This window comes from Notolabrus celidotus, chromosome 21, assembly GCF_009762535.1.
Source record: "Notolabrus celidotus isolate fNotCel1 chromosome 21, fNotCel1.pri, whole genome shotgun sequence".
Classification (NCBI taxonomy): Eukaryota; Metazoa; Chordata; class Actinopteri; order Labriformes; family Labridae; genus Notolabrus; species Notolabrus celidotus.
The window spans coordinates 6,167,518-6,194,576 of NC_048292.1; the positions used below are offsets into that span (position 1 = coordinate 6,167,518).

General features: G+C 40.6%; 1 protein-coding gene across 1 annotated transcript in view; it reads right to left on the reverse strand.

The window, feature by feature from the left end:
• Positions 1–22,886, reverse strand: part of sema3c (sema domain, immunoglobulin domain (Ig), short basic domain, secreted, (semaphorin) 3C) — a 61,693-nt gene extending 38,807 nt beyond the window's left edge. The window contains exons 1-2 of the mRNA XM_034674142.1: positions 22,703–22,886; positions 17,501–17,674 (exon numbers count right to left, since the gene is read on the reverse strand). Of these exons, the coding sequence (XP_034530033.1) occupies positions 17,501–17,636 (136 nt within the window). The 5' untranslated portion in view covers positions 17,637–17,674; positions 22,703–22,886. The remainder of the gene's footprint in view (positions 1–17,500; positions 17,675–22,702) is intronic.
• Between the last annotated feature and the right edge of the window lie 4,173 nt (positions 22,887–27,059).

The window sequence follows — 27,059 nt, forward strand, 5'->3', positions numbered from 1 at the left end:
ATGACAAAATATGTCACAGAGCAAATAATCCTTAAAAAAAAAAAAAAACACACAAGCATAATATGACGGCATCATCTTAAACTAAAACAGTGATTCTGATTGGTTAGTGATGGAGATCACCACCCAGAACAGCTACAAATACAGCTGACATACTGGGCGCTAAAACCGCTGCCATACGAGAAAGATGTTATTGGATACGGGCAGAAAAGAAAAGATAAGAATAGAAAACAACAACAAGATATACATCTTGATAAAATTCTCATGCAAGACTTTCCAGCACTCCTTTTTTATTTGATTTCCCGGGTCTGACCCCCTGCCTGTCTTCTGCCTTGTCCCTACTTGGATTGTTTTTTATTTTTTATCAGCTCAATAAACTATATTTTAACATTTTAGAATGCTAGTCATACTTCTGCAGTTATTTTGGTGAAAGTAACTCAAGTAGTGTAACTAGGGATGTACATTTTAAGTATTTTCCGTGATCGATTTTTGGAAATGTTAACGATCAATTATCGATTAATTGATAATTTCTTTTAAATTATTCTTACGTCAAAAAAAAGGCCAAATACGTTGTTTTCCCCCTAAATAACATTTTCTACAGCAACAAAATGCAAATAACTGACTGTATTGAATACGGGTACATGTTTGACACGCAGATTATCAACAATCAGGCTCATTAAAATATTCTCCGCAGACATAATCTTTTAAAGTGAAGGCTCATAATACTAACAGAAAAGTACTTCAGACTCACAGTGTCCAGTTCTCTGTCTACTCGTTCTTATTGAGAAAAATAAACATGTGTATTCGGTCAGGTGTCAGCCAGGAGCGCAACCGGGTCATAATCAGTCCAGCTGCAGAAGAGCCCAGACGGCTCTGATGTTGCTGGTCTGCAAACATAGTGTGCCTGAATTTCCCACCTGTCTGATGCCTTTGTATCCAAACATTAAAATGTCCTGTTTATAGTTGTGAACCTTCGTGTCCGTGTTGTTGTTGGCAGCAGTTTTGTATTGATCCTCTTTTTAAAAAGCGCACGTGGAGACCTGACGCGCAGCCGCAGCCGCCAGCAGAGCATCTCCGCTGTGCGCAACACCTTTAACAGCTGATTCACATCCAAACATGCTTTAAACTTAAAACACCTCCCTGATAGCTGAGTGTAATATGAGACCACATGATGTTTGTTCCACGTGACGGAAAATTGATAACAAAAATGTGTGTTTCGAGTAATTTCTTAACAATCAATTAATCGGTAATCGATTAATTGTGGTCATCCCTAAGTGTAACGCATTACAATTCAGAGACAGTAATATTGTAATGTAACTAATGACTTTCAAACAACAGTAACTACTAATAAATAGTGTATTAAATTTTAGAAGTAACTTGCCCAACACCGGTCCGAACACCACCCGTTACAAAAATGTTAAAAGCTGCAGTTATGGTCAGTAAATTAGATTTCACCAAAAAGTAGAGATTAAAACCCTAAGATGCCAAAATAACGGCGATGATTTAAACATTTTTTGGACAGTGTGCAAGCCATGAAGAACATCAGGAGGCACAAATAAATCCTGACAAAATGTAAACACAGATGGAAGAATTGCATTTTTTTCATAATTTTCAACCAAAGATGATCATATCCCGCTTCAAATAAATCAGACTCTTTTAATGTTGATGAAATATCGTTCTGAATTCCTTTCAGTCGTGACTCCACATTTACAGCAGCGATACAGTTGATACACAACAGATGAGAAAGTCCTCCTGCAAAGTTTCTTCTCCTCATTAAGAGCGCACATTGTTCACACACACCAAGTAAACATCCTCAGATAGTTATTTTCAGCCTATTTGCTCCAGAGATAGAGAACTCTCAACCATACCATCAAAGGCCTTCACTATTAAAGCCAAACTCATGCATATTTATCACTTTTTCAATCTGCGCTGAGAGCAAGGGGGTGTGCGGGGGTAATGTAGATCTACAGCCTCCATTTCCTCCCCCTGCTGACCCTCTTTGAGCTCTCTTTGTGTTCCCTACTCCAATCAACAAACAGGTTGCCAGTGCTTTGCTTCAATGCCTTGGGCTAAAGTCACATTTTCATTATTGTGTGGCGTACGCTTTTGAGTCCGGGGCCTTTTATCTTGGAGGAAAGTGGCTTTTCTGTGGCAGCCCTCACTCTGATCACAGGCTGTTGTTTGGCGTGTTCGTTGAAAAAAGGCTGGAGTGTTTAACTTTAAATAAAGACAAGTTAACCACTTCAGTCACAGGAAAGTTTCCCACGGCTCCTCAGAGTTCAATTTTCCTTAGATGGTTAGCATCTTGAAATGATAGCAGGATATATTTGAACATTTTGTGCAAAGGTGAGAGCAGCATCTGGCGCCTAAATATATAGTTTTTTTTGCCTGGGTTGTCAGGAAGAATATTAAAAGTGAACACTACCTGTCAAGCAGAGGTGTGTTTAATAAAACCTCTAAAACAGATTGCATCAGCCTCCTGCTTCAAAGCTGAGGAGATGGCAGATAGCATCGCAGAGCTCAGTGGAAAAGGCTTAAGATGTTCCTCTCCTCTCTCTCTGCAAGATTGGAGCCACCAAGGGAGAAAGACTCTCACTGCTAATTAAAAGCATGCTCCAAACTCTGCCCTGGAAATTAATTTTGAACATCTCCTCACATTAAGTTTGAGGAGGTGATTCAGGAAACAGCACTGTACCTAACTTTTCCAGTCCCAGTCCTTAAAAGGTAGCAGTTTCATTCTACTTACAGCTGTTCAAATGGATGGTTTGGGAAGTAGTTTTAGCTTTACAGTCTCACACTAGCGTTGCGGCTTCAGGCAGATATAACCCAGTGGTTGAGTTAACTGTCTGCGGGCAGCAGCTGAAGAACCACAGCGTTATTGGCTGTGGAAGTTTGGGTGAAGCTGTGTGAAATGAAGGCATGAGGTGGCACAAAAGGCAAGATTAGTTGCTGCTAGCTAAAAAACTGTGAAGCTAAACCAAGCTTCAAAGCTAATTTTTGTGTTTCTTTTAAAGGACAAGATGTTCAAACAGGTACTAAAGTTAGCCAAAGAGCAGGGTGAGCAATAAATCAATCAATTAACTCATTAACAACAGGACTACATTTGTAGATTGTTGTCTGGCTGCTGTGCTTTTTATCAAGCTAACATCAGAATAGCAGAAAAACTGGCTTCAAATCAATCAATCAACCAATCAACCAATCAATCAATCAATCAATCAATCAATCAATCAATCAATCAATCAATCAATCAATCAATCAATCAATCAATCAATCAATCAATCAATCAATCTTTCTTTATATAGCGCCAAATCACATCAAATGTTATCTCAGAGCAGGTCTAGACCGTACTCTATGTTCTATTATTAACAAAGACCTAACATCAAGACAGGATAAGATCCAGTCCCATCTTACAAACAGGACTCAGTCTGATCTCATCTTAATCCACCATGAGCAGAGCACTTTGCAGCATTTAGCAAGTTACAGTGGCAAGGACAAACTTCCTTTAACAGGCAGAAACCTCCAGCAGGACCAGACTCATGTTAGACACACATCTGCTGAGACCGTGTTGGGGTTGGAAAGAGGAATAGAGGAGATGAAGAGAGAGAGAGAGAGATGATGATGATGAGACGGATAGTAGTAGTAGAGTATAGTTAGTGGACTATATAGAATATATTGCTGATGACATTATAATGCATATTACATTATATCACATAATTATCTTGGCAATATTATATTATGTTATATTACATTATTATTGTTTACTACAACTTACAGTCATAATATATACCCATATTTATTTATATATTGCTTAATCTGTCATTACCAACCATAATCCCACCATGTCAACCCGTCACTACTGACACATTTTTAATACTGCCTATAATTACTTCTATTTAATCAATTAGTAACATTTTTATTAATCTAAATTCCATTTGTAACATTGTTTATATCTAAATTGTAGTGTATCTTATGTATCTATTTTTATTTTTTACTTATCTTAATTTACTAATTGGAATTTTTTCTTGATTGTCCTTATGTTTGGGTTGCTGCAACAACTGAATCCCCAAGGATCAATAAAGTAATATCTTATCTTATCTTATATGAAAATCTAGCTAAGCTGGAGCTAGCATAGCAATTTTTAGCAAGTAAAATTGTTGTTGTTTTTTAAATTCCTGAGCACATGAGCAGACTTTTAAGAAAGAATGTAATCCTTTGACATGTTTGAGTAAGAATAAGCAACTTTGAAAGTATTATCAGTTTTGTTTTTTTAATATTAAATATAGAAATACTACAGAGAATATCACCAAAACATCCTTTGAATGCAACAAATCTGTAGAAATTATACAATACATGAAAAAAAAATCCACATAAAACACTTCCTGTCTAGACTTCAACTAAACTCCAGTCTTAACGCATGAATGGAGCTTAAATAATTTATAAGCTGTATTTAAATTGTAATATAGTCTGAAATGTGTTGGTTTAATCCAGAGTGGTTTGGAGTCTAATAACTGATTTACATTTCTGCGTGAGGGTGGAAGGCCAGTTGAGCCTGTTGCTTCAATACAATGCTGCGGTGATGCGTCACATGGATCACGCTCAGTCCCTGAATGACAAACTGAAACCCTGTGGAGTCCTGCACATACCAGTGGATCCAGTGTCCTCTCAGAACTCTGCTTTCAATCTCTTACAAACAAATGAGTCATGCTTGCACTGCTGCAGCATTGTGGACCAACATCAGAAGATCACACTGCCAGATGGTGCACCTGCTCCATGAGGGAGAGAAGGCTGATCTGAGCGATTGTCAAGGATTTTAATAGTCATTTTATGTGTCAACAGAATCACTGCCAGCTCATAACAATTAAATGACGTCTTTGATGACTGGTGTTGTAAGCGTAGGGTGCAAATCCATTCACTCAGTTGCTTCTTGTCAATTTTTAGTCACCGAAAACCCTCACAGCCTGCAGAGATAATCAAAATTACATGTCGGGAAAGACAAAAGAGAAAACAAAAGCTTTCCTATTTGTGTCTGTAAAGTCGAAATCATTTCAACCACATGTGGTGCGTAAGCGAGGCTTCAAGTTTATATGAATTCCTTGTTGTTGAGATCACACGACTTCCCAAAAGTGAAGAGTGTCAAAAGCGTTTGTTTGTGGATATCATTACTCGGGCATTGCTAAGCAGCAGATGCTAGAGTAAGTGTTCCTCAGCAGCGCTAGAAACCTGTTCAGCTCACCGGGAGGTCAGAAGTTTCAAGGTTGATGCTAAAGATGCTAAGGTGGGGGACCACACACTTATTAACAGAATGGTTTAAAGCTGAGGTAATGCAAGTGATGAAATGTCTCTGTGTTGTTTTGTCTTTCTCGCCCTTCTCCTCTCTGCAGGCGGCGGAGAAAGAGTAACTGAAAAAAACACTGAAAGCAGATTTAAAGCGCCGACAGTTGGTGGGTTTTCTATTATGTATGGGAGCAGGTGGGCTTACAGCTCCCTGCGGATTTCACAGCAGTCCCCAGTGTCCTGTCTTTGACTTTGAGCTTTGACCCATAGTGCCCCTTTGGCTGGATGGCAGACTGGTGTTGATTCAATGTACCTTGATCCGTGCGGCGGACAGTGGGGTTAGAAGTGGCGGAAGAGGCAAAGTGGCGGCGGGAGAGCTGAGACTTTTCTCCGTCTTTGATGTGTTTCTTTTTTGTCAGAAGTGGTCGAGCGGAAGAGGCACAAAAGCCTTTTGTTGGTCCAGGGGTCATTCAATATTAAAGACTGAGTTGCTTTCTTTGCTGCCAAAGAGATGGTGTGAACCCAAAGCAGGGCCTATGTGTTGGAGGATGGGCTGACCTGGATATAGGGTTTGAAACAGCATTTACTTCATTTAAAGGTGACTTATTATTAAAAAGGAGTACTATTGAAACTTCAGAGATGCTCTGTGTTGTACCTCTACTGGAGAGAATGGAAAGGTTTCAGGAGCAAGCTGGATTTAGTTGTTCTCTGATGTATTCATGGGTACGGTTAAAGGTGACATATCATGCAAAATTGACTTTTTAATGGTCCTCTACCTGAAATATGTGTCCCTGTCTACAAACCCCCCGAGAATGAAAGAAATCCATTCTGCCCCTGTTCTGATTTCTCCACCTTTCTGTAAATGTGTGTGAAACGAGCCGTTTCAGACTTCCGTGTTTTTGTTACGTAACAACAATATCCGGTCTGTCACGGAGTCAGAGCTCGGAGCTTGTTCAGCCCATAGACTGTATAAACTAATACTGAATCCCCCCTCCATTTTTCATTACCTGCACAAATGTGTGCTAACAAGGAGCTTAGGAGGGAGGCATGCTAGTTGTAGGCTGTCTTAATAAACACAAAGGTTGGTTTTACTCCCCACGTCTGCAGATTTGAAGATCTAGTGGATGATTTTTATTTATCATGGATAAATGCTAGCGCTAGTTAGCATAGCTACATAGCTACATGTCGTAGCTGTAGCTGTGTACCAAGACACACGTCGACATACTGACAAATAAAACAACAAGAAACACAGAATCTGTGACCAATCCTTCAGAAAAGGTCCCGCTGCCTTTCTGGCAGAGGTCGGTTTTACTCCCCACGTCTGCAGATTTGAAGATCTAGTGGATGATTTTTATTTATCATGGATAAGTGCTAGCGCTAGTTAGCATAGCCACATAGCTATATGTTCGTAGCTGTAGCTGTAGCTGTGTACCAAGACACACGTCGACATACTGACAAATAAAACAACAAGAAACACAGAATCTGTGACCAATCCTTCAGAAAAGGTCCTGCTGCCTTTCTGGCAGAGGTCAGTTTTACTCCCCACGTCTGCAGATTTGAAGATCTAGTGGATGATTTTTATTTATCATGGATAAGTGCTAGCGCTAGTTAGCATAGCCACATAGCTACATGTCGTAGCTGTAGCTGTGTACCAAGACACACGTCGACATACTGATAAATAAAACAACAAGAAACACTAAATCTGTGACCAATCCTTCAGAAAGGTCCTGCTACAGGCGCCTCTCCGTCAGGATCAGATTCTGGATCAGATTCAGAGGGTTGAAGTAACGCGATCTGTGATGTAAACATTAGATCAACGTGCTGGACAGCCGAGGCACATCCACTTCCTGAGGGGGCGTGGTCAGAGGGAAAACAGAGTGTTCTGAGGAGGACTGAAGAAGAGGGTTTTTCAGACAGACCAAAATCTGATTTCAAATTGTTTTTTTGAGCATAAACTTTAAAGACATGTTTTGGGGACCTCTTAGACCAATATATATTGATGAAAAAAGCGTGATATGTCACCGTTGATATGGAAATATGAAGCTTAGAAACATCCAGTTTTCGTGCTATTCTTTGTTTAATGTAATCCTGAATTAAAGATCTTTAGCTGATCTGGGGCTTACAATCAAACATGGCCTTCCTCAATAATGGGTTAACTCTCTCTTTGTTGGGTTTTGTGGATGTTACATGAGGTCAGTCTTCATGTTAGCTCCACGATTGGTTCAATAAATAAATGCAATGGATTTTTATTCCTACATTTTGGCACCAAATGGATAATATATGATTTATCAATAGACACAATAAACACTTTCAATTCAATTAATAAAAACCTGCAAGGAGGACAATGTTACATCATTTACCTGCAGACTCTATGATCCTAAGTTAGCTTGAAAAATAAATAGTGCTAAATGTTTTCCGAGCAATTCCTACCCTTAGACTAGTCAAATAGTTGGACTTAAAATTGAAGCTTAATATGGAAATATGATGCTTGGAAACATCCAGTTTTCGTGCTATTCTTTGTTTCATGTAATCCTGAATTAAGTAGTAGCTGATCTGGGGCTTACAATCATACATTGCCTTCCTCAATAATGGATTAACTCTCTCTTTGTTGGGTTTTGTGGATGTTACATGAGGTCAGTCTTCATGTTAATTCAAACGACTGGTTCAATAAATAAATGCAATAGATTTTTATTCCTACATTTTGGCACCAAATGGATAATATATGATTTATCAATAGACACAATAAACCCTTTCAATTCAATTAATAAAAACCTGCAAGGAGGACAATGTTACATCATTTACCTGCAGACTCTGTGAGCCTGAGTATAGCTATATTAAATAAATTGTGCTGAATGTTTTCAGAGTGATTCTTACCCTTAGAATAGTTTGAACTTAAAATTGAAGCTTAATATGGAAATATGACGCTTGTGAACATCCAGTAGTCGTTCTTTTCTTTCTTTCATGGGATCCTGAATTAAGGATCTAAGGGGCTTATAATCAAACATGGCCTTCCTCAATAATGGGTTAACTCTCTTTGTTGGGTTTTGTGGATGTTACATGAGGTCAGTCTTCATGTTAGTTCAAACGACTGGTTCAATAAATAAATGCAATGGATTTTTATTCCTACATTTTGGCACCAAATGGATGATATATGATTTATCAATGGGACACACTGTAAATTCAACCTCAGACAACAGATAGATGTGCAGACATGGTATGTTTTCACAATCACTGTCATGTTTAAACATGTATGTAATGTTGATTGATCACCCATTGGCTTCCTCATTGACTTGTCAAGATGAAATACAGCCCCATGCAGTTTGTATTGTTTGTTGTGGCTGAATCAGCCACTGTAAGCGAACTGATTGTTCCAGGACAAATACCGAACGAGGCACAAGCTTTAGAGCCTCACAGAGTGAAAAACAGAACAGCCCCTGATTTGATTGTGGTCAAAAACCAAGTAGAGACAGAGAAAATGGGCAACAGGAAGGAGCCTATTATTGTGCCCCTATTTGTCTGTCAGCAATTTAAGTGCAGTGGGGATTGCATTCCTCACGTAGCTGCTTCCCTGCTTTTTTCTGTTCTGATTAACCAGGAGAGGAAAGGTTGCAGTGAAACCTCACTCAGGTTTTCCAGACTCTCTGAGAAGACCAAAACTGTCTGACTGATCATATAATGCCTCCAGCGGTAAACAACGCTCTCATAGTTCTTGTTTGGGATCTCCATACAAGGAGCAGCTTGTTGTCATGCTGCAGTGTAAAAAATTAGAGATGCGCAGTGGCTGGAAAGTATGTGGGATCTCTATGAGAGGGGCAACTGTAGTTCTGGACCGCCTGCGACTGAAGTTTGAGGATTCAGTGCCAAGTGACGGAGTCGGTGTCACATCAACAGCCCCACACTCTTCCTCCTGTTGGTTAGGGGGATAGCAGCATTGGGATGACAGATGGTTTATTATGAAGAGAAATGTGCAGAAAGAACTGCAGTTCAGACTGAAAAACACAGCTGTAGTTAATGACGTTCCCCTGCTGTTTGCCAAATGAGGGAGTCACCTCGTGGAAATCCATCAGCGGAGACTTTTCTGTCAACGTGAAAAGGCGATTAAATCAGCATGGACGAAAATATGGGATTATTTTGTAAGAACAATAGCTGAGCCTCTGTGGAGCAGGGATGAACAGCTGTAATCAAATCAACTGGATGTTTAGGGTGTTAGCTTTTTAGAGTACGCCAACAGATCCCTCCCCAATTAACACCTAAGGGTTGGACCAATTACAGAGTGACCTTGGTGTTTCGCATGTAAGTCAGACCTCATCGATTGGCTTCGTACCTGAAAGGCCAGCATGAATAAATAAACTCCATGCTAATGAGGCTTGGTTGCTATTCAGTTCAAGGAGGACCTGCTCTGTGGTTGTCAGGGGCAGCCGGTGGGAGGACCTGAATCACCCGTCCCGATAAGTATTGAAGTAGAGGCTTATACCGCCTCCTTGTAATTAATCTCCTCACGCAAGATGGAGTGAGTTTCATCATGGAAGCTTGACTTCAAACCTGGTGCCAAGTACCATCGCTCTTTGTCCAGACAATGCTTAGAGCTGTTCAGATTCAGATCTGGATGGTTGCACTTAGCTAACACGGCGCTGGCCCACTATCACATACTACCACAGGAAAAGACTTTATCCTGGCAACTGACAGGCCCCTCTGGAGATAAATAATGGCTGTTGGCCGACTGGTGCAGCCGTCCACTTTCCTCCAGAGACGACCCTGATGGTATACAGTAATGACTCGTCATGTATACAAATGTCAGAGGGGAAGTTAAGGTGTCGTTTAGTGCATGGAGACCACCCAGGAGGTCTTGCGGCGGCTGACAGAGTCGTCTGATTGTCTGTCCAACAGACATACCCTGCATTCCCAGGCAGCTATCAAAGTGCAGACTGCATGCTCGAACTTACTGTACTGCAACTACTTGTCATGGAAAGAAGCCAGAGTTGGCTCACAGAGAGGATTCTTCATATGGACTGCGTCTCATTAATTTTCCAATTGTTGTCTGACGCTGATCATCTATATCCAGACATCTGTGATGGGAATCATATGGCCGGGCTGAGTGCCTGAACTCCTATGCATGCCTTCTCTCACTTCAGCTTCCCAAAGCAGACGCCGCCGCATCTAAATATGACATGTGAGCGCACAGTGTATTTTCTCCCTTGGCATTGCGTGTGTGTGTTTGTGCAGAGTGATACTACCCAGCCCCCGGCTTCATTGCATGGTTGACCTGCTAAGGTGTTGGCTAATATTCCCTGTAGGAGCCGAAACTCGAGATGACAACCTGTCCATCATTCATTCCAGGCAGCCAGCTAGTTTGCGTTCCCAATGCTCCAATTAGCACCTGGCCTCTCCTTCACATGTCACCAGCAGCCGCTCTTTTGCTTAAGATCAACCCCTGCACGACGTCTTAGCCGTGACCTCTCACCTGCCAACACCAGGAGCCTCTAGTTACGGCTCACCCCGAGTGGACTGTAAATCTCTGTGATTTTTACTGTCAGGGGGGCTCTCGGTGCAAGGGGAGGCTTGCAGGAGACATGGGTCAGTGGACTCTCAGAGTTGAAGTGTTTACTGGTGATGAAGGACTGCCAGAGGAAAATGAAAAAGGCTTTTCCAGGTGGGACTCATCTCTGACATCTTCAAGGCCGAGAGTCCTGCTACATTTCCTTGATGACATGATGTCGTTGAGGTCAAGAGGCTGTTTCTGTGGTGATGAGTGAAGGTTAAGGTGCACCATGTAGGTTATGCAGGCAAATGCACCTGTTGAAACGTCTGTACTTGATCATTTGATTTCTTTGAGGGTAAAACAATTCTAGTCAGGTCATTTAATGTTTCAAAAATGGAAAAAGGCATCTGTTCAAGCCTTTATCCTGAGATCGTAAAGGCCTTTTACTGCGCCACAAAAATATGCTGTAATATGAATGAGCATGAACAAACCCACATTATCGTTTTACAACTTATGTCATTGATTTGTGATATCCCAGACTCAAAACCCAAGGTTGTTCCATCTGACCTTGCCAGCCCTTGAAGAGATCCCGCCTTTGTTTGTATTGATGACTATTGATTATCTTTCAACATGTTGCGCAGAGGGAATACTAAAACATTCATCGGAGCTCTAGCAAGGTCGGACGCAGGAATGGCTAAACACAGATGGTCAGGCGGAGAAAAGGCAGACTGACGGAGGGGCTGTCAAACATCTCACATGCTGTAAGCCCTGAGGCGGTGCAAGCTGGAGCTGGACCGACTCGCTAACTGAGAGACGTTCGTGCTGCAATTCGGGCCACTCGATGGACGACTGAGGACATGAGGGGAAATGCACATACACACAAAGAAGAGTTGTCTTCCAACTATGTATGCCAGTATTCAGTCTTGGACAGCACACACACACACTCCCTCTCTCTCTCACACACACACACACACACAGTATGCTAACCAATTGCTATTTGCAGCACGTCTCTGTTTGCCCTTGTTGACAGTTCTGACAGGCCTGTACTTTGCCCTGGGAATTACTCTCCATAATCACAGAGCATCGCTGATTGTACTTTACATGCTTGATTATGTTTACCACAGGAAAGTTTAGATGCTAATGTGCAGGTTTAATGCAAAATAGACGCCAGAAGCTGTCTTCTGCTGGAAAGGAATCAAGCTTAGAGCAGAGACAGACTCATCCTGGCCTGCTTTTGCCTGCTTGTAGGGTTAATTGTTGACCGTTTGACCTTTTGTTGGCCCCGAAGAAGACGCACACTGTTGTCCAACTGGGTGTCCCACTCGGCAAGTAAACGATATTACCAGAAAAAGAAAAGCTCTGAAAGCTGAAAGTGACCCTGTTCATCTTTAGGGTTTAATCTGAGATGTTATAGGAGGTTCGTTTGGGACAACCCAGGAGGATACATTTCCAAAAGGAATCCAGAGAACGCAGAAGTGTTTGGATTTCCAGGAATCTTGGAATAGTCCTGGTTTAATAGACTCCCTAAGCTGTGGTACCTAAGGAAAAGCAAGCTCGTAGATTTTATTTCATTACTTGCCAAGCTGGAAAACCACATGGTTCTAACAATGAATCAGCCAAAAGTGTGACCTCTAAATGCAATCAGGTCCAGGAAGGAATGCACCTCGGGGCACTTACCACGGACAAACACACTCTTTCTCTGACGGTGAAACACGTGCCTCTCTCTGCAAACCTTCCCCATTACATAAACATCCTTAACAGACTCACATCCACCTGCAGTGCAAGAACTGTATCACTACTGTATGAATGATGGGGGGGAGTGGGGGTATTAATGAGGCATGACAGAAACACGGAGGGGTCTGGTGTCGCCTGGTTCTTGGATCTCTACGCCCGGTTGTGAACTCAAATGAAATGGCTCCTACCGGTGCTCATTAAGCCACAGACATCACCTTAATCAATGTCATCCAAGCTTGGCCCTGAGCCAGACATGTGTGCCAAATTCTACATCCTCCTCATAAAACCACACATGGACTCTCTCGTTATGTAAACCTTTTTCATGGATGTTGGATTTACATATACTTGAACTGACTTAAATGAAAACTGTATCAGGTCAGAGCAGAGTGTGTCCACTGATGAGGTTAAATGATCTGGATCATAAACACAGACCTTTGCTCTGTCAGCCAGTGCAAATGATGAATGAGACTGAAGTTTTGATCCTACTATTCATGGATAAAGCTTTTTGCTGATGACACAAGATACAACAATCTAACTGTTTAACAATAATAATAATAATAATTCATTTTATTTATAGGCGCCTTTCTGGACACCCAAGGTCACCTTACAACATAGCAACAATTAAAGCAACACTCAACAGTGAATAAATACATACATTAGAATAAAGAATACAATACTAAAAGGTGAGTTTTGAGGCGGGATTTGAAGGTGGTGTGAGAGGTGGAATTTTGTACGTCCAGGGGGAGAGAGTTCCAGAGGCAAAGGCCGAGTGGCTGAAGGCTCTCGACCCCATGTTGGTCAAGCGAGCAGGTGGGAGGGTGAGTTGGATGGAAGAGGAGGACCTGAGACTGTGGGTGGATGGGTGTTTTTGTATGGAGGAGGTCAATGAGGTACAAAGGAGCTAAGTTGTTGATGGCCTTGTAGGTGAGGAACAGAATCTTGAAAATGATGCGGTATTTGATGGGAAGCCAGTGGAGTTTCTGCAGGACAGGTGGGATGTGGCTGGTGGAGGGGGTTCGTTAACACTTGGAGTTCGTTCGAGGATCATCTTAACCTTCGTTATGTGCTTTAGGATAACATAACATCCATTTTATCTAAACTTAAACAGATTCATCACTTTAATTCTATTTAATTAATTTTCCTTCTCTTTTTCCGTTGCTTAGCGACGCTCGAGTGGCTGCTTGTTCTCTTTTTCATATCTGTTTAGTAATCTTTGTATTTGGAGCCTGTCATGTCTTTTAATGACTCATTTTTTGGCCATAGACACCAAACTGGCTCCGTTTGCATTGGTGTTTTTGCTATTTTTGTTCCTGTGTGTGTCCGGAGATCCTGCATGTATCCATGGTAGCATTGTTTACATACGAGATCAGCTGTTAGCAGCCCGTAGCATGTCGATGCTAAACGATGCTAGGCCCGATGTTCCCTGTGAGCTGAGGAGAAGGAGGCAAGGATGGCGTGCTGGTTCTGAGGTGCAAGCTAAGAAAAGACGACATGGACCTGTCCTTCCACCCACCGTTATGGGAAATGTACGATCTATCTACGATAAGGTGGATGAGCTAACCCAGCACCAGAGTAGCATCATGCTAACAGAGCTAACACCGGACACGAACGCCACATTGGAAGGATTTCACCTGCTGTGGGCGGACAGGATACAGGAGAGCAAGACTGAACCAACTGGTGAAGAAGGCCAGCTCAGTCCTGGACCCTGTGGAGGAGGTGGCTGACTGGATAATTATGGCCAATCTGTCGTCTCTCATGAACATTTCTTTTTCTATATATATTCTTGTTGAAATTCTTGTACTGTACACCTTCTTGTTTGCTGCTGTAACTCCATGAATTTCCCCGTTGTGGGGCGAATAAAGGAGTATCTTATCTTATCTTAAGTCGATTCTGGTAAGAAAGTTAAATCTTGTTTTTTGACGCCCAAATCCATCTTTATTATCAGACCAGCTTTTTACGATTGTCATTTCCTGAAAACTTGCAGACATGGATCAGCAAGTTAAAACCTTCCTATGCACAAACTCTTTCATATTGGTATCCTGTACAATTCAACCCTCATTCTGACACCAAATAAACGTTGAAGCAGGAGATATTTCAAGCAAATGAACCGAGGTAATCGTGTGATATCACACTGGGAATCTGTGAATAGTTTTGCTGTACGGAGGGGGGGTGGGGTGTCTGCGGTTCATTATCCGAGGCACGGAAGAGAAAGGCACCACTTGAAAGTTTATTATTTGGGTTAGCAGCTTTTTCACTGTTTATTATGCGGTTTTAATTGTGGTCTGGCTGTGTTCGCCTGAGGAACACGAGTAAGCCGAGCAAGGGAGAGAGGAATGTCAGAGACAGCAACTTCTCCGCAGGACGCGAGGCTGAGCCCGAGAGTCCTGTGAACCTGCCTTACCCCTGGATTGGATTTCAGCGAAGATACAAGAGGGAAAAAAAGAGGGGGGGAGGATATCGGAGTGTCCAGATCTTCGTCCAACTTGAGCGGCTAAGTCATTGGTTTATTTTCTTGGGTTAGTTCATTCCAGCTTGTGATCGTTAACAGGTCTTCACATCTGGGAGCAGAAAGAGCCAGACTACAGGGCTAACCTTTTGGCCACCCAGCAGGTGCCAAACCACCTGCTCCTTCTTTCCCTCCAGGACCCCACTTTCCCATTCTTCTTCTATGACTCTTCATTCATCTTTCTGGCTACTTTGGATGGATCCCAAACTCCCTGAATTCCTCTTAAGTTCAAGTGCTTATGGGAAAAATAAGCTTAAGCCTTGCTGGCTATGAGTCTCCCTAAAGCGGGTTCTCTACTGCAACCGAGAGGGAGTGTTGTGCTGCATCCTCCTTTGTTCAGAAAGATTTACACCTGCTTCAATTTCAACAACAGTCCTCATGCATCTTGCATCTTTTTCTTCATGATTTCCCCTTAACCTAACCACAGTTTACACAAACACATGTTACTCTTGATGAGATAGTCCATTTCTTCAAGACTAGGTGCACTGTAGTTTGAAAATTCTCCTTTTATGGTGATCCCTGCAGCGACTACAGTAACACACTTCCCACTTAATCTGGCTCATGAAATGGAATGGTGAGTTCCAGGATTACAGGGATTTTCTCATTTTCACCGAGGTCACCTCTGACCTTTTAAGCTGGCTATTTCAAAACACAGGAGGAGCAAGGTATGAGTGAAGACGTGACTTGTCAAAACCAGACGTGAATGTGCCTTTTATTCATCATTTTGTTAGGAATGCCAAATTTAACAGCTTACACAGAAAGACAGTGCATGTTGGTTTGGTACACTGGAAAAAATGCCCCACCAAAAACAAGACACTTATTTCAAGGTACTTTTACCTTGAAATAAGCAAAAAATCTGCCAATAGAACAAGTGACAATTTGCTTGGTAAGATTTCTTAAAATAAGACGTAATATTTAGAAAACTGTAGAATAAGCCAGGAATGCTATTTCAATTTTTGCACTAATACATTTCATGTCAACTTCTTCATTTGAGATATATTCACCTTAATTTGAGTTGCATTATAGCGGCACTTCTCTAAGTTTAAGACCATCTTGTATTTGAAATAAGATTACAAAGTTCAATTTGAGCATTTTGAGATAAAATGTCTTCTCATAGTGAGCTGGATATACTAATATTCAGTCATGTTGTTCTTTAGGATAAGCCAGCTATGCTCTAAAGTAGGTGTTTCATTGTGTGCATGTAGTTTGAGGATGTAAACTGAAACCCACCCTTAAAAAAACAACTTTTCTTTCTTTCTTTCCTTTATCAATGGAGCGGTTTTCTGATAGATTCTCCAATAAAATGCATTTACTTAAATCAAGTGAAGTGTTTGTCTTAAATCAAGATTATCCGTCTTCTACAAATAAGATCTCAGCTTGAAAAATGTCTGAAATGTAAAATAAACCTTGTTTCTTCTAAATTAAAACTCAAAACAAGATCATTTAAAGATGGTTTGACTTAACAAGATATTTCAGATGTCTTAAAACAAGTCCCTCTATCTTGCTCAAATGTTACTTGTTAAGTAAATTTATCTTAAATTAAGTGGGAGAAGACATTTTGACTAAAAATGAGACAATTTCCCTCAGTAAGATTTTGAGTTTTTGCAGTGCAATGTGGAGTGAAACAATCTTCACTGCCCTCTGAAAGTACAACAGAGAAAGAGAAGTGATCATAGAAGGAAAGAATGAGACCAAATTGGGTAAAGACTTGGCACAAGTTAGGCAAATCTGGAGAAAGGAACAAGAACTTCACCTGCTTCAGTTGTACTGAAAGGCTTTATTAAGAAGCAGACACATGCTGACAGACAGCCTCAGCTGCTCTGTCCCACAGCAAGAGGTAGTGAAAGGTGATCAAACATCTCCTTCAGCCCCTGCAAACTATCCAGCCACTGAGAAAAAGGTTACTGCACCACTCCGAGACATATTTCAGAGGCGACTGGCCAGCTCAACCACACCGACTCACGCAAGCATACACACGTCTGCACCCTCCTGTACCCTTACACCGCACTGTGGTTTTAAGGAGGCATCAAAAATTCATAAAATAATCTATGTCAAAGAAATTAAATAAAACAAGAGAATCAAAACCAGAGGCAGCAACAATGCCCAAAGGTCTGCAGCATGGCAGGGTGTGATTAAAGTTTAACAAGGAACAGATTCAGAGTAGTTCTTACAAGCTGTGCCACCTCCCGCAGAGCTCTGGCTTTTCACTGACACACAACAGGACAACAGATCGACAAGGATCATCCAGAATCTGAGGGGTTATTTAAATGCTTCCAACTATGTATACAAACTTTTAATAATCATCCAGAATGTGTTAGCCATGTGCAGGTCCATAATGATGTACCCACTCAGCAGGCTTTCTCTATCAAGCATTTGTTTAGCATTAGTGCACCACACACATGGCATCGCTGCAACCTCATTACGACTCCAGAGAAACACAACATCGGGGATGGAGCCAAGTTGATGGTGCAAATTGATTTTAGGGGTGCATGCTTGTTATTTTTTCTTACCCTCAAAGGGAAGGAAGACTCTTGGCTGAGGCTGAGCGAGGCTGGAGACTTCATTGGAGAAGAGAGAGAGAGCCAGGAGGGAGAGCATCGTCGCTGACACCAGAGGTGGTCTGGCCAACCCCTCCGGCCTGCCCATGACTGCGAGACTCAGGAAGAATGACCAGTGCTCGCTACCTGTGGGGAAAATTGGAAGAGAGAGTCAATAATTTTGATTACTCACATGTTGTGGTGAAACGATTTAGCTAGCTGAACTATGGCTTAATGTTGGCCATCTTAGCAAATGCTGCAAGAACTAAGTAGCTTGAAATGAAACCCAAAAGGTTGAGTTTTAATTTGTTGTAAAAATGTTCTAGTTAACTTGAAAGAGATTTGTGTTTGTTGTACTTAGAAAGATACACAACTTGTTGAAAATAAGAGAAACTAACAGCAACACTTTTAGCGCTTTATTGCATTTTCTCCTTTTGTATTTCAGGCCATTTTTGCCCAACAGTGCAAAGCTACTAAGCTTGAAATGTATCACAAAACGTTAGCTGCTATAGCTAATGCTAACTAGCCATCTTTGTTGCTTGTATCAGAAATTTAAAAGTGCCCTAAATGTGCCTAAAAATGCAAAGTTTAAAAATAACCAGCAATCATTTGGCCCCTTTTTTCCCTGTTAAGCTAGCTTACATACGAGCTAGGCTACAAGTTATCAATGAAATTGTGTACACACTGCTAATATATTTGTACACAACGTACATTAAGTCAACAGCTACCTGTTTTAAAGAAAAGCTTGGATCTTTAGCCGCTAAATGCTACTCGACATTTGAAAGCTACTAGCTAACTTTATCAGAGCTGGTGTTAGCTTTAAACAGTTAGCCGTAGCATCTGGCAATCAGGTCTACAGTGAGATAAATTTGCAGCAAACCAACAAACAAGAAGACCTGAAAGATGTCACAGAATATTTACTCAAACAGATATTAAACCTGCTGTGAAAGAAGAAGAAATAACTTTTTGTTTCTTCATATTTAGTTGAATTTGTAAGACTTAAGAAAAACCTGTCCGAGTTATGGTGTCAGCCAAGACAGCAAAACATGCCGTGACTTAAAACAGGTGAACACAACTAAAAGTATCAGGTGTAAACACTTTTACTGATACTTACTTATCAAAAGAAACTTCAGCTCAAGTCTATTAGAATTAAAAGTCTGTGAAGGTTCTCAGTCACCCAGGTCATGGTAATTCAAAGCTTGATCTATAAGGCAACTGGACTTAGGTTGGTTGATGCGGTCAAGTCCAGTTGCCTTACGGATCAAGCTTTGAAGTAGAACTAAAAGTTCTACTAAAAAAGATGCTTAGGGAATCTTTAAATTAGTGCTCACTGGGATGCTGTGGTTTCAAGTTAACGCCATAGAAACATTTATAGGACCACGTCTTTGAGGATATTGTATTGATTTCAACATAACCACTGTTGTTGATTTCCTCTTCCAAAATTAGTCATCCTCAACACAACGAACCCAGATGACTGTTTCAGAGTTGCTGACGGACTGCAGTGAATGAAGACACAGATGAGAGGACAACATGTCAGTAAAATCTCTCCTCTTACTGTATCCTTGCTGTTTACCACTCTTAAATATGGATGAGATAAATCTGCACAAAAGAGCTGCTGGAGAAACTCTCCCTTCTGCCTCCTCTTGTTCCTTTTTTCATAGCAGGACAAGAGCAGCTACATAATTGATGGCGGCAGGTACTGTGCTGCCTGCGGGACACTTACTCCTGCAATGCAAAACTCATCTGCTGGAGAAAGGCTGTTTTAAGGACCAAAAACTGTCTGTTACAGTGCCTTAACACAGAAAACACAAAGCACCTGGCAAACACTCAGTCCGTTTTACATGCAAAAAGAAAACATTTGTGCAAAGGGTTGAATCTCTGCTCTCATGGCTTATAGATGTGCAATGAAAAATTGATGTCTAAGAGATAGCAGAGCTGCTATGAAAATTTCAGTCTGGACTGTAGTGTACAAATAGGCTGAGATATGGGCGTGTGTGTGGTGGAGTGAGGCATGTGATATACAGCTGAGGTGGAATTCTGTAGTTCAGGTGCACACGGATAACAGATGGGGAAACTGCAAAGGAATGAGCTCTCTTTGGCTGCACTTGAGAGAAATAAAACAGCATGGGGCCCCGGCCTCTACACTGCAGCCCCTCTCCTGCTGCATCATCCACACACACATAAACACACACACCCTCACCCCAGAGCTTCAGCTGGGGCGTCTCCAACAACATCAGCCTCCAGGCAGATGGCTTCTCTGACCCTGTCTTGAGCCTAAAACCTGGTCTGGTGTTTTTTGTTCTTACGGGACTGCTTCGCCCAAATTACAAGCCATCATTATCTGAGATTTCTGAATCCATCACAGTATGAAATAACCACAAATACACACAAATGGAAGTGGAATTCTGAATTTTTTAGCCTTAGTTTTATTTTCAACTCTTATCCTTACCCTTTTAAAAACTATTTTAACTATTTGTATTCTTAATTTTGATGCTTTAACTTATTTTAATATCACATATTTTATTGTTGGTGTGCATTAGTCTCTATTTTATTCTATTTTTATTAATATCATTATTATTATTTTCCCCTAATATGTCTCACCATTGTTTTACTTCTGCATCATTCTTGTTTTTCAATTGCTGTGAAACACTTTGGGTTGCATTTGATTTGGATGAAATGTGCTATATAAATAAAGCTTGATTGATTGATTGATTGATTGATTGATTGATTGATTGATTGATTGATTGATTATCTGAGACCAAAAAAGTCCAGCACCAAGTTTAAGGTGGCAAAATGTAAGACTTTCAAATCTCTCACTGTTTTTTGAACAAACATTAAAATATTCAAGACAAAATACATCCTTTCTTTTATTTTATGGCTTAACCTGGTCGAGTTTGAGACTTCTCTTTTGCTTTCAGATCTTAGAAGAGCCACTAAAGTAGACCTTTTATTACATTTTAACACTCTTTCATGTCTTTAACTCTGTCAGAACTCCTTTATTGTGAGGTAGCTCAGAGTACACATCTGTTCTTGTTTATACACACAAACAGGCCCTCAAAATTTGGGGGACTTTTGGGGACAGAAAAATCTCACAATTTAACAAAACTGGGGCAGAAATATTATAAAATACTGCAATAACCAACCTAAAATGAGTGTTTATTTTAAAGATTATTGTTTAAAAATACAGTGTCATCACAGTAGTTTATCTTTAATGTAGCAAAGCGGGAAATAAGAGCTTTAGACTGAGTCAGGGTAGAGTTTGCACACCATTGGAGACCAACTGCTAATTTAGTTTTTACTGCCCTAAACCACATCATTTCCCTCACTTTCACAGAGTGGTTTTGTTGTCTAAACATAACCTTACACTTGTGTTTAACGGCCATAACAAGCATATTTCCTAAACCTAAACCATACTGTAGAGTACACATGTAAGGACTGAAGAAAGCAAATATTTCAAGTATGTTAAGAGTGGTCACAAAAATCTTGTGTTTCACAGAATCATTGCTGTAGTCAGGAGTTAAAAACAAGAAGGACTATATTTGTTGTTGTTATTCCCAGCCTTTTCACCACTTTATTATAACATCCACCCCTTCTTTCCTCATCTCTTCTGTAATGTTGGTGTCACACCTGCAAAACTCATCTTCACGAGAGTTAGCCTCCGTCTGATCCTCCCATAACATCCCCCCAGGTCAAGTTTAAAACCCCTCATTGCTTCCAAAACACCACGACGTCTATGATGATCTCCACCCCATGACATGAATGAGCTCACTATCAGGAGGACCACCATCACGCTTCCCTGAATAAATGGGTCTCACAGTGAAACAAAAAGGTGTGTTAGCGCTTGTTGCCTTGCACAAAAATAATAAATACTTCAGTCAATTTTGACCGAGAGCTTCACAGTCCAGGAATTCCTGCGCTGAGTTTGCCAGGAATCTCCGCGACGGCAATTAAATGTCTCCACAAAAAAGGAGGTCAGCTGGAGAGAGTGGAGTTACTTTTCCAGTGGGGTGTAATAGTAATTGTGTTTATTGTGCGTTTCTTGGCAGACAGCCTAATGAATTTTCCATCTCACTATTTCAGAGGTAGAGCTCAAAAACTAATGTGGATGAGCTGTTCAAGCAAATAGTCTCTTTTCCCCTCATCCTCAAAAAACAGAGTCTGTGAATGTTTGGATCAAATCTGCTTCTGGTAACGCTTTAAACACATGACAACAATTTAACAGAGAGAACATGAGGCAGAGTTTCATTCCATTAGGATTATTTTTTACATTGATTTACTGATCCACTTCATTGAGAAAGTTACTCCGTGTGTCCTGGCTCTCTAACAGGATGGCGTGTGTTCACACCACACCCTGTCATTCAGTTGTCAGTAGCTGTGTTACGACCACATGCACCCTCGCAGATACACACGACTTAATCCAGGCACTGCCAAGAACACCAAACTGTGTTTATTTCAAGTTTTAAAAACACGAAACATCGACTGAATAAAAACGTGACTCTTGTGATGGGAAACATTCAGACAATTTGAGGCTGGAAAATCTTTTTTTGTAATATATAATTGGAAATAGTTTGGGAAGATCCAAACCAGACTATAGAGACGTTTGTCGGCTCATGAGCCAAACCAAGTAACCTTTTAAAAATCACAAGTTCTTCCTTGAATGGCTTAAGGATATACAGTAATGAATTTACGACCCATACTCTGTCCTGAATGTGTATCTAAAGCTTGTTAGGTTCTAAAAAACATCTTCAAAGTGCATTTTTCTTTGTTTTTACATTACAAAAAAACAGTTTTCTACTCCTTAAACTCTGGCTGTTATAATAAATTAATAAATAATAATAATATTATAAATTCAAACTGAACAGCTGCACATTTTCTGCTTTTATCAGCTCCAGAATATTCAATAAAAAATGCATTATCGTTTTCACCAACACAAGAAAGCAGTGTGATGAAATGTTACACAACATTTTGAGTGAAATATGTTAAATTTGGCAGACTCTCAACTATTTCATTTAGTTTACATCCCAAGATCCTCATCAGCTCTCTGCACCTGTTTACCTGCTACCTGCCACCTCCCCTGGGTGATCCACTCCACCACCGTATACAGTGCAGTAAAGCAGGTAAAGCCCCTTACCTATACAGGACACAATCCAGACTCGTCCCTTATTGAGGACTCACCTTTCAGGGGGGGCTTCCTCCTCTGCTGGTCCCACTTAAACAAAGCCAGGTATGTGACTTGAGATTTATCCCTCCTCTGACACCTTGTTTCCAGTTTCCTCCAGTTACAGCAGAGAAGAAAAATGCTGCTATTCCATCTAAGAGCTCACAGAGCAGTCCTGACTGAGAGAGAGGAGAGGAGAGCGAATAGACAGAGAGGGCTGGTGTCCTATTACACACTCTCCACTGAAGTCCCCCTCCTCTCTCTCCCCTCCTCCTCTTTGCCACCCCTCCCGTCCATGATATTCCTCCCTCCCTCCCTCCCTCCCTCTCTCTCTCCCTCCTGTTAACCAGACAGCAAACTTAAACATGCACAGCTCTGAAGGGGGTGAAGCCAGAAAAGGTCAGACATGCCACGGACTGATCTGTGGATAATCACAAAGCTGTTTAAATTTTCGATTACACAGAAAAGAAAATGTTTCCATTAATTTCTAAATATTCATCCACAGAATTACAAACATCATATTTTCCATCATTACAACCCAGTGAGTAAGACCTCAACACAGGAAGGAGTTTTAAGTGTATAAATACCACAGACGATGTTTCAGTGACGTCACCCATTGGTTTCTGAGGAAGTTCAACAATGGGTGAGCGCAATCTTAGAAATGCCGACTCAACCTAACCCTCAGTCAATGAAGAAACAGACACGAGGTGGAATCAAGGCGAACCTTTGGCCTCGTGGCTAACAGCTACATGACACCCGCCTGTCGACTGCCGACTTCACCCAGACCACAATTATGCAAATGTTTGTATAGCTAGCTGGACCTCTTCAAAATGAATCAGTTATGAAGAATTCACCCCAGAAATGAGACATTAAGACCCAGACTGTTTCTGTAGTCACAATACTCACTATAACTACTGTGACTAATGTTAGCAAGTTTTTACAAGATAAAACGGTCATCATTTACGAAGGAAACCTCACCAACTTCTCCATAGTCTATTCTAAGAACTTGTGGCGCACAACTTCCTGTGGTTTGCCAGTCTGTGGTTCCAAAGGTGCTGGGATTTTAAGGGTAACCATGATTGATATAGAACATTGGTTCCCAAACTTTTCAGGCCAAATACAGGTACCAAAGACTAACGACCACCACTGTCCCTGGGTTTAATTAAAATGTTGCTTCATACTTCATTTAGCTGGTCTGATGGAAATTAGCCTAGCTTCATGCACATGTTGCTGTTTCCTGAGCCTGCTGTTACTGATGCTTTTGTCATTACATTTACAACAATGGGTGAAATATGCAATTTTAGATTACTTACTAATAAAAATAAAAATCTGGAAGACTTCTTGCAACCCCCCTTTAGTGTCTCGCGACCCCCACTTTGGGAACCCCTGATGTAGAAGACAACAAACTGAAAATGAATTATCAAGAAAAGGAGAGGCTGGAAAAATCAACCTGTGAAGCTTATACTCACTCATCACCGTTGGGCTAGCTGCTAACTTTAAGTAAGCTTTTTAAAGCTAGCTTAACTGCTACTTTTTATCGTGCAATAACTTACCTATCTATTTATCAGATAGAAGTGTACATAGTGTGTATATATCTGTAATAGTTGCCATATTTTATTTTATTTTTACTTTATTTTATTTTACCTTTATCATTGCTATTATTACTGTTATTACATTTTTTAACTATGTTAGTACATTGTTGTATTCCCCTGTCCCGTGTTGTAAGCTGCTGTAACAATAGAAATTTCTTATCTTATTAGCAGTATCTTAGCTCCTTTGCTGATTAATTATTTCTTAAACTTCCATAAATTGTATCTTTTGATTAGTTTTGCTGTCACGTGTGAAGAAAAGAGTGGGAGGACCCAGGTGCGGATTCAAAATAAAAAGGATTTAATAAACTTAGACTGAGATAAAATAATAATAATAACTTTATTTATATAGCACCTTTAAAAACAAATGTTGGGGCACTGGTGGCCTAGCGGTCTAAGCGCCCCATATACAGAGGCTACAGTCCTTGGAAAAATAAGGAAGCACCTACGCTTCAAATGTGGAAAACACTCATGAAATATTATTTGAGTATTGAAAGGACCATATCGGGGGACAGCAATAAAGGAAAACTATTTGACAGTATATGGAGCAAGATTTATGAAGCTCTGTAGACGAGAGAAGCCACAAAGTCACCTGAGTACCATAAACATTAAGGAACCCCCCTCAGACTTGTTGTATTAGCGCACGTGTGTGTGTGTGTGTGTGTGTGTGTGGGTATTAGTATTGGTGTTGGTGTGAGTCTATATGTCGGTGAAGGTGTATGGTGGACAAGTGTAAACATGTCAGAGTGGGTGTCAGGGATACCCACTACCTGTGAGACCAAATTAACATAACTGTAATGTGAATGAACAACACAGGATCTATGAAATGAAATTTGATTTCTTTGTTTTGTTTCTGTCTTTTGCTTGTTTGTTGTGTTTTTATTTTTATTTTATTTTTTATTCTTTGGAATCAAGACGACTAATTATTTGAATCACAGGATGTACTGATGTATTTGGACCTGTACACTCAATAAAATAAAATAATATAAACATAAATAAATAAATAAAAAAATAAATAAAAAAAGAGGCTACAGTCCTTGTCGCAGGGGTCACTGGTTCGATTCTCAACCGGTCGACCATTGCATGGTCCTGCATGTCTTCACCCACTCTCTACTCTACATACTTCCTGTCTCTCTTCAGCTGTCCTGTGGAATAAAGCCAAAAAGCCCCAAAAAATCTAACTTTAAAAAACAAATGTTTACAAAGTGCTTTGACAAACGAAACGTAGTTCAAATAGAGTAAACAATTGGACAGACAATGCAAAACAAAATACAACGCAAGAGGTTAAAAGGAATACACGTCAATTAAACAGTATGAAGTGGTGTGACAATATACCAGTAAATCATTGTTGAGAGGTTTTCAGGGTAAATAGATAAAAATAGAAGTAAATAAAAGCATTAAAAAGGACAATAAAAGAGGTTTTCAAAGTAAAACAAAAACTTCTTCTAACAACAAGAACTCGAGAAACACGGGAAACACTAGAACGCAGGAAACAACACTGAAGACCACAGACAAACACACGTCACAAGTACAATGAACAGGCACAGAGGGGAGGAAACACAGAGTAAATAGACACACTGGGTAACGAGTAAGGACACACAGGTGAGGACAACAAAGCACAGGTGAATACAATCACAAAGGTGGGAAACACAGGCGGTACACACAAAACTTAACACAAGAATCTACAATCTACAAGACCACAGGAAAACACAGGTAGCAACAGGACAAAACACTAAACACACACAAGAACGGCAACAGATAAAACACAGGAATCAAAGTGAACACAAAGTGAAACCAGAAATAAAAGCTGTGACTCCAGAAAACGAAAGCAATCCATGACATTCGCAGCAGTAGTGATGGATTTTATCATCAGCATAAAGAGTGATGTTAAGTCTAAACCAAATCTTAGTTTATCTACCTTATGAAATTACAGATTTGTTACAAAAAGGCGGAGTCCCTCCCAATCTGAACCTTATTTCATAAATAAGAATGGGATTTTCCCATCTCCTTTTGCTGTTACTGCGGGTTGCAGTTTGCCCTCTCCTTCTCTGGGGAGAGCTTGTGGCATGATGCCGTGTATATGTTTACCTCTTTGCCAGTGTGTGGTTTGCTACTTGAGCGGCATGTGCTATGGGGTGTTGCTGTCTGGTTGTGAGTCTTGATCCGGGGGCTGTCGGGTTATTGTCTTCTTGTTTTGTTTTGTTTCTGTCTTGTGGATTCTTTTAGTCTTTTGTCTTCTTTGTCTTGAACTGATGTGTGTTGTTGTTTTTTTGTCTTTCTGGTTTCTGTTTATTTGTTGTTGTTGTTGATGTCCACTTTGAAAATTAATAAAATATATATCCACAGGTCTTAACCAAATCCGATGTGGTTAGCCCCAAAGAAACAGACTCCCTTTCAAAATAAAAGCATTCAAAGCAAACAAAGCTCCTCTAAGAAGACTTACAGTTAACACACAGATGCTTTAAATTGACTTATTGGAACAAGCTTGCTCAGCACAGTGAGATAAAAAAATGCCACGTGGAGCCGTCCAGACTTCACCAAACCATCATAAACACAAATGCCTGTTCCAGTACATATTTGTAGCTTCAACACGAGCCCAAACCAGAGGAGTCAGGAGTCTAGAACGACTTGGCCGGATAGATAAACACTACAGCATAATACCATGTGTTCGCCGCAAACATCACTAGATTTAACCATTTCCATACTCCAGAGAGGTGTGCTGTGCTCAGTTTTCATTTCCAATGAATGGATGCATTTGTTGAGCCTCTGAGCGTCACATGTCCCT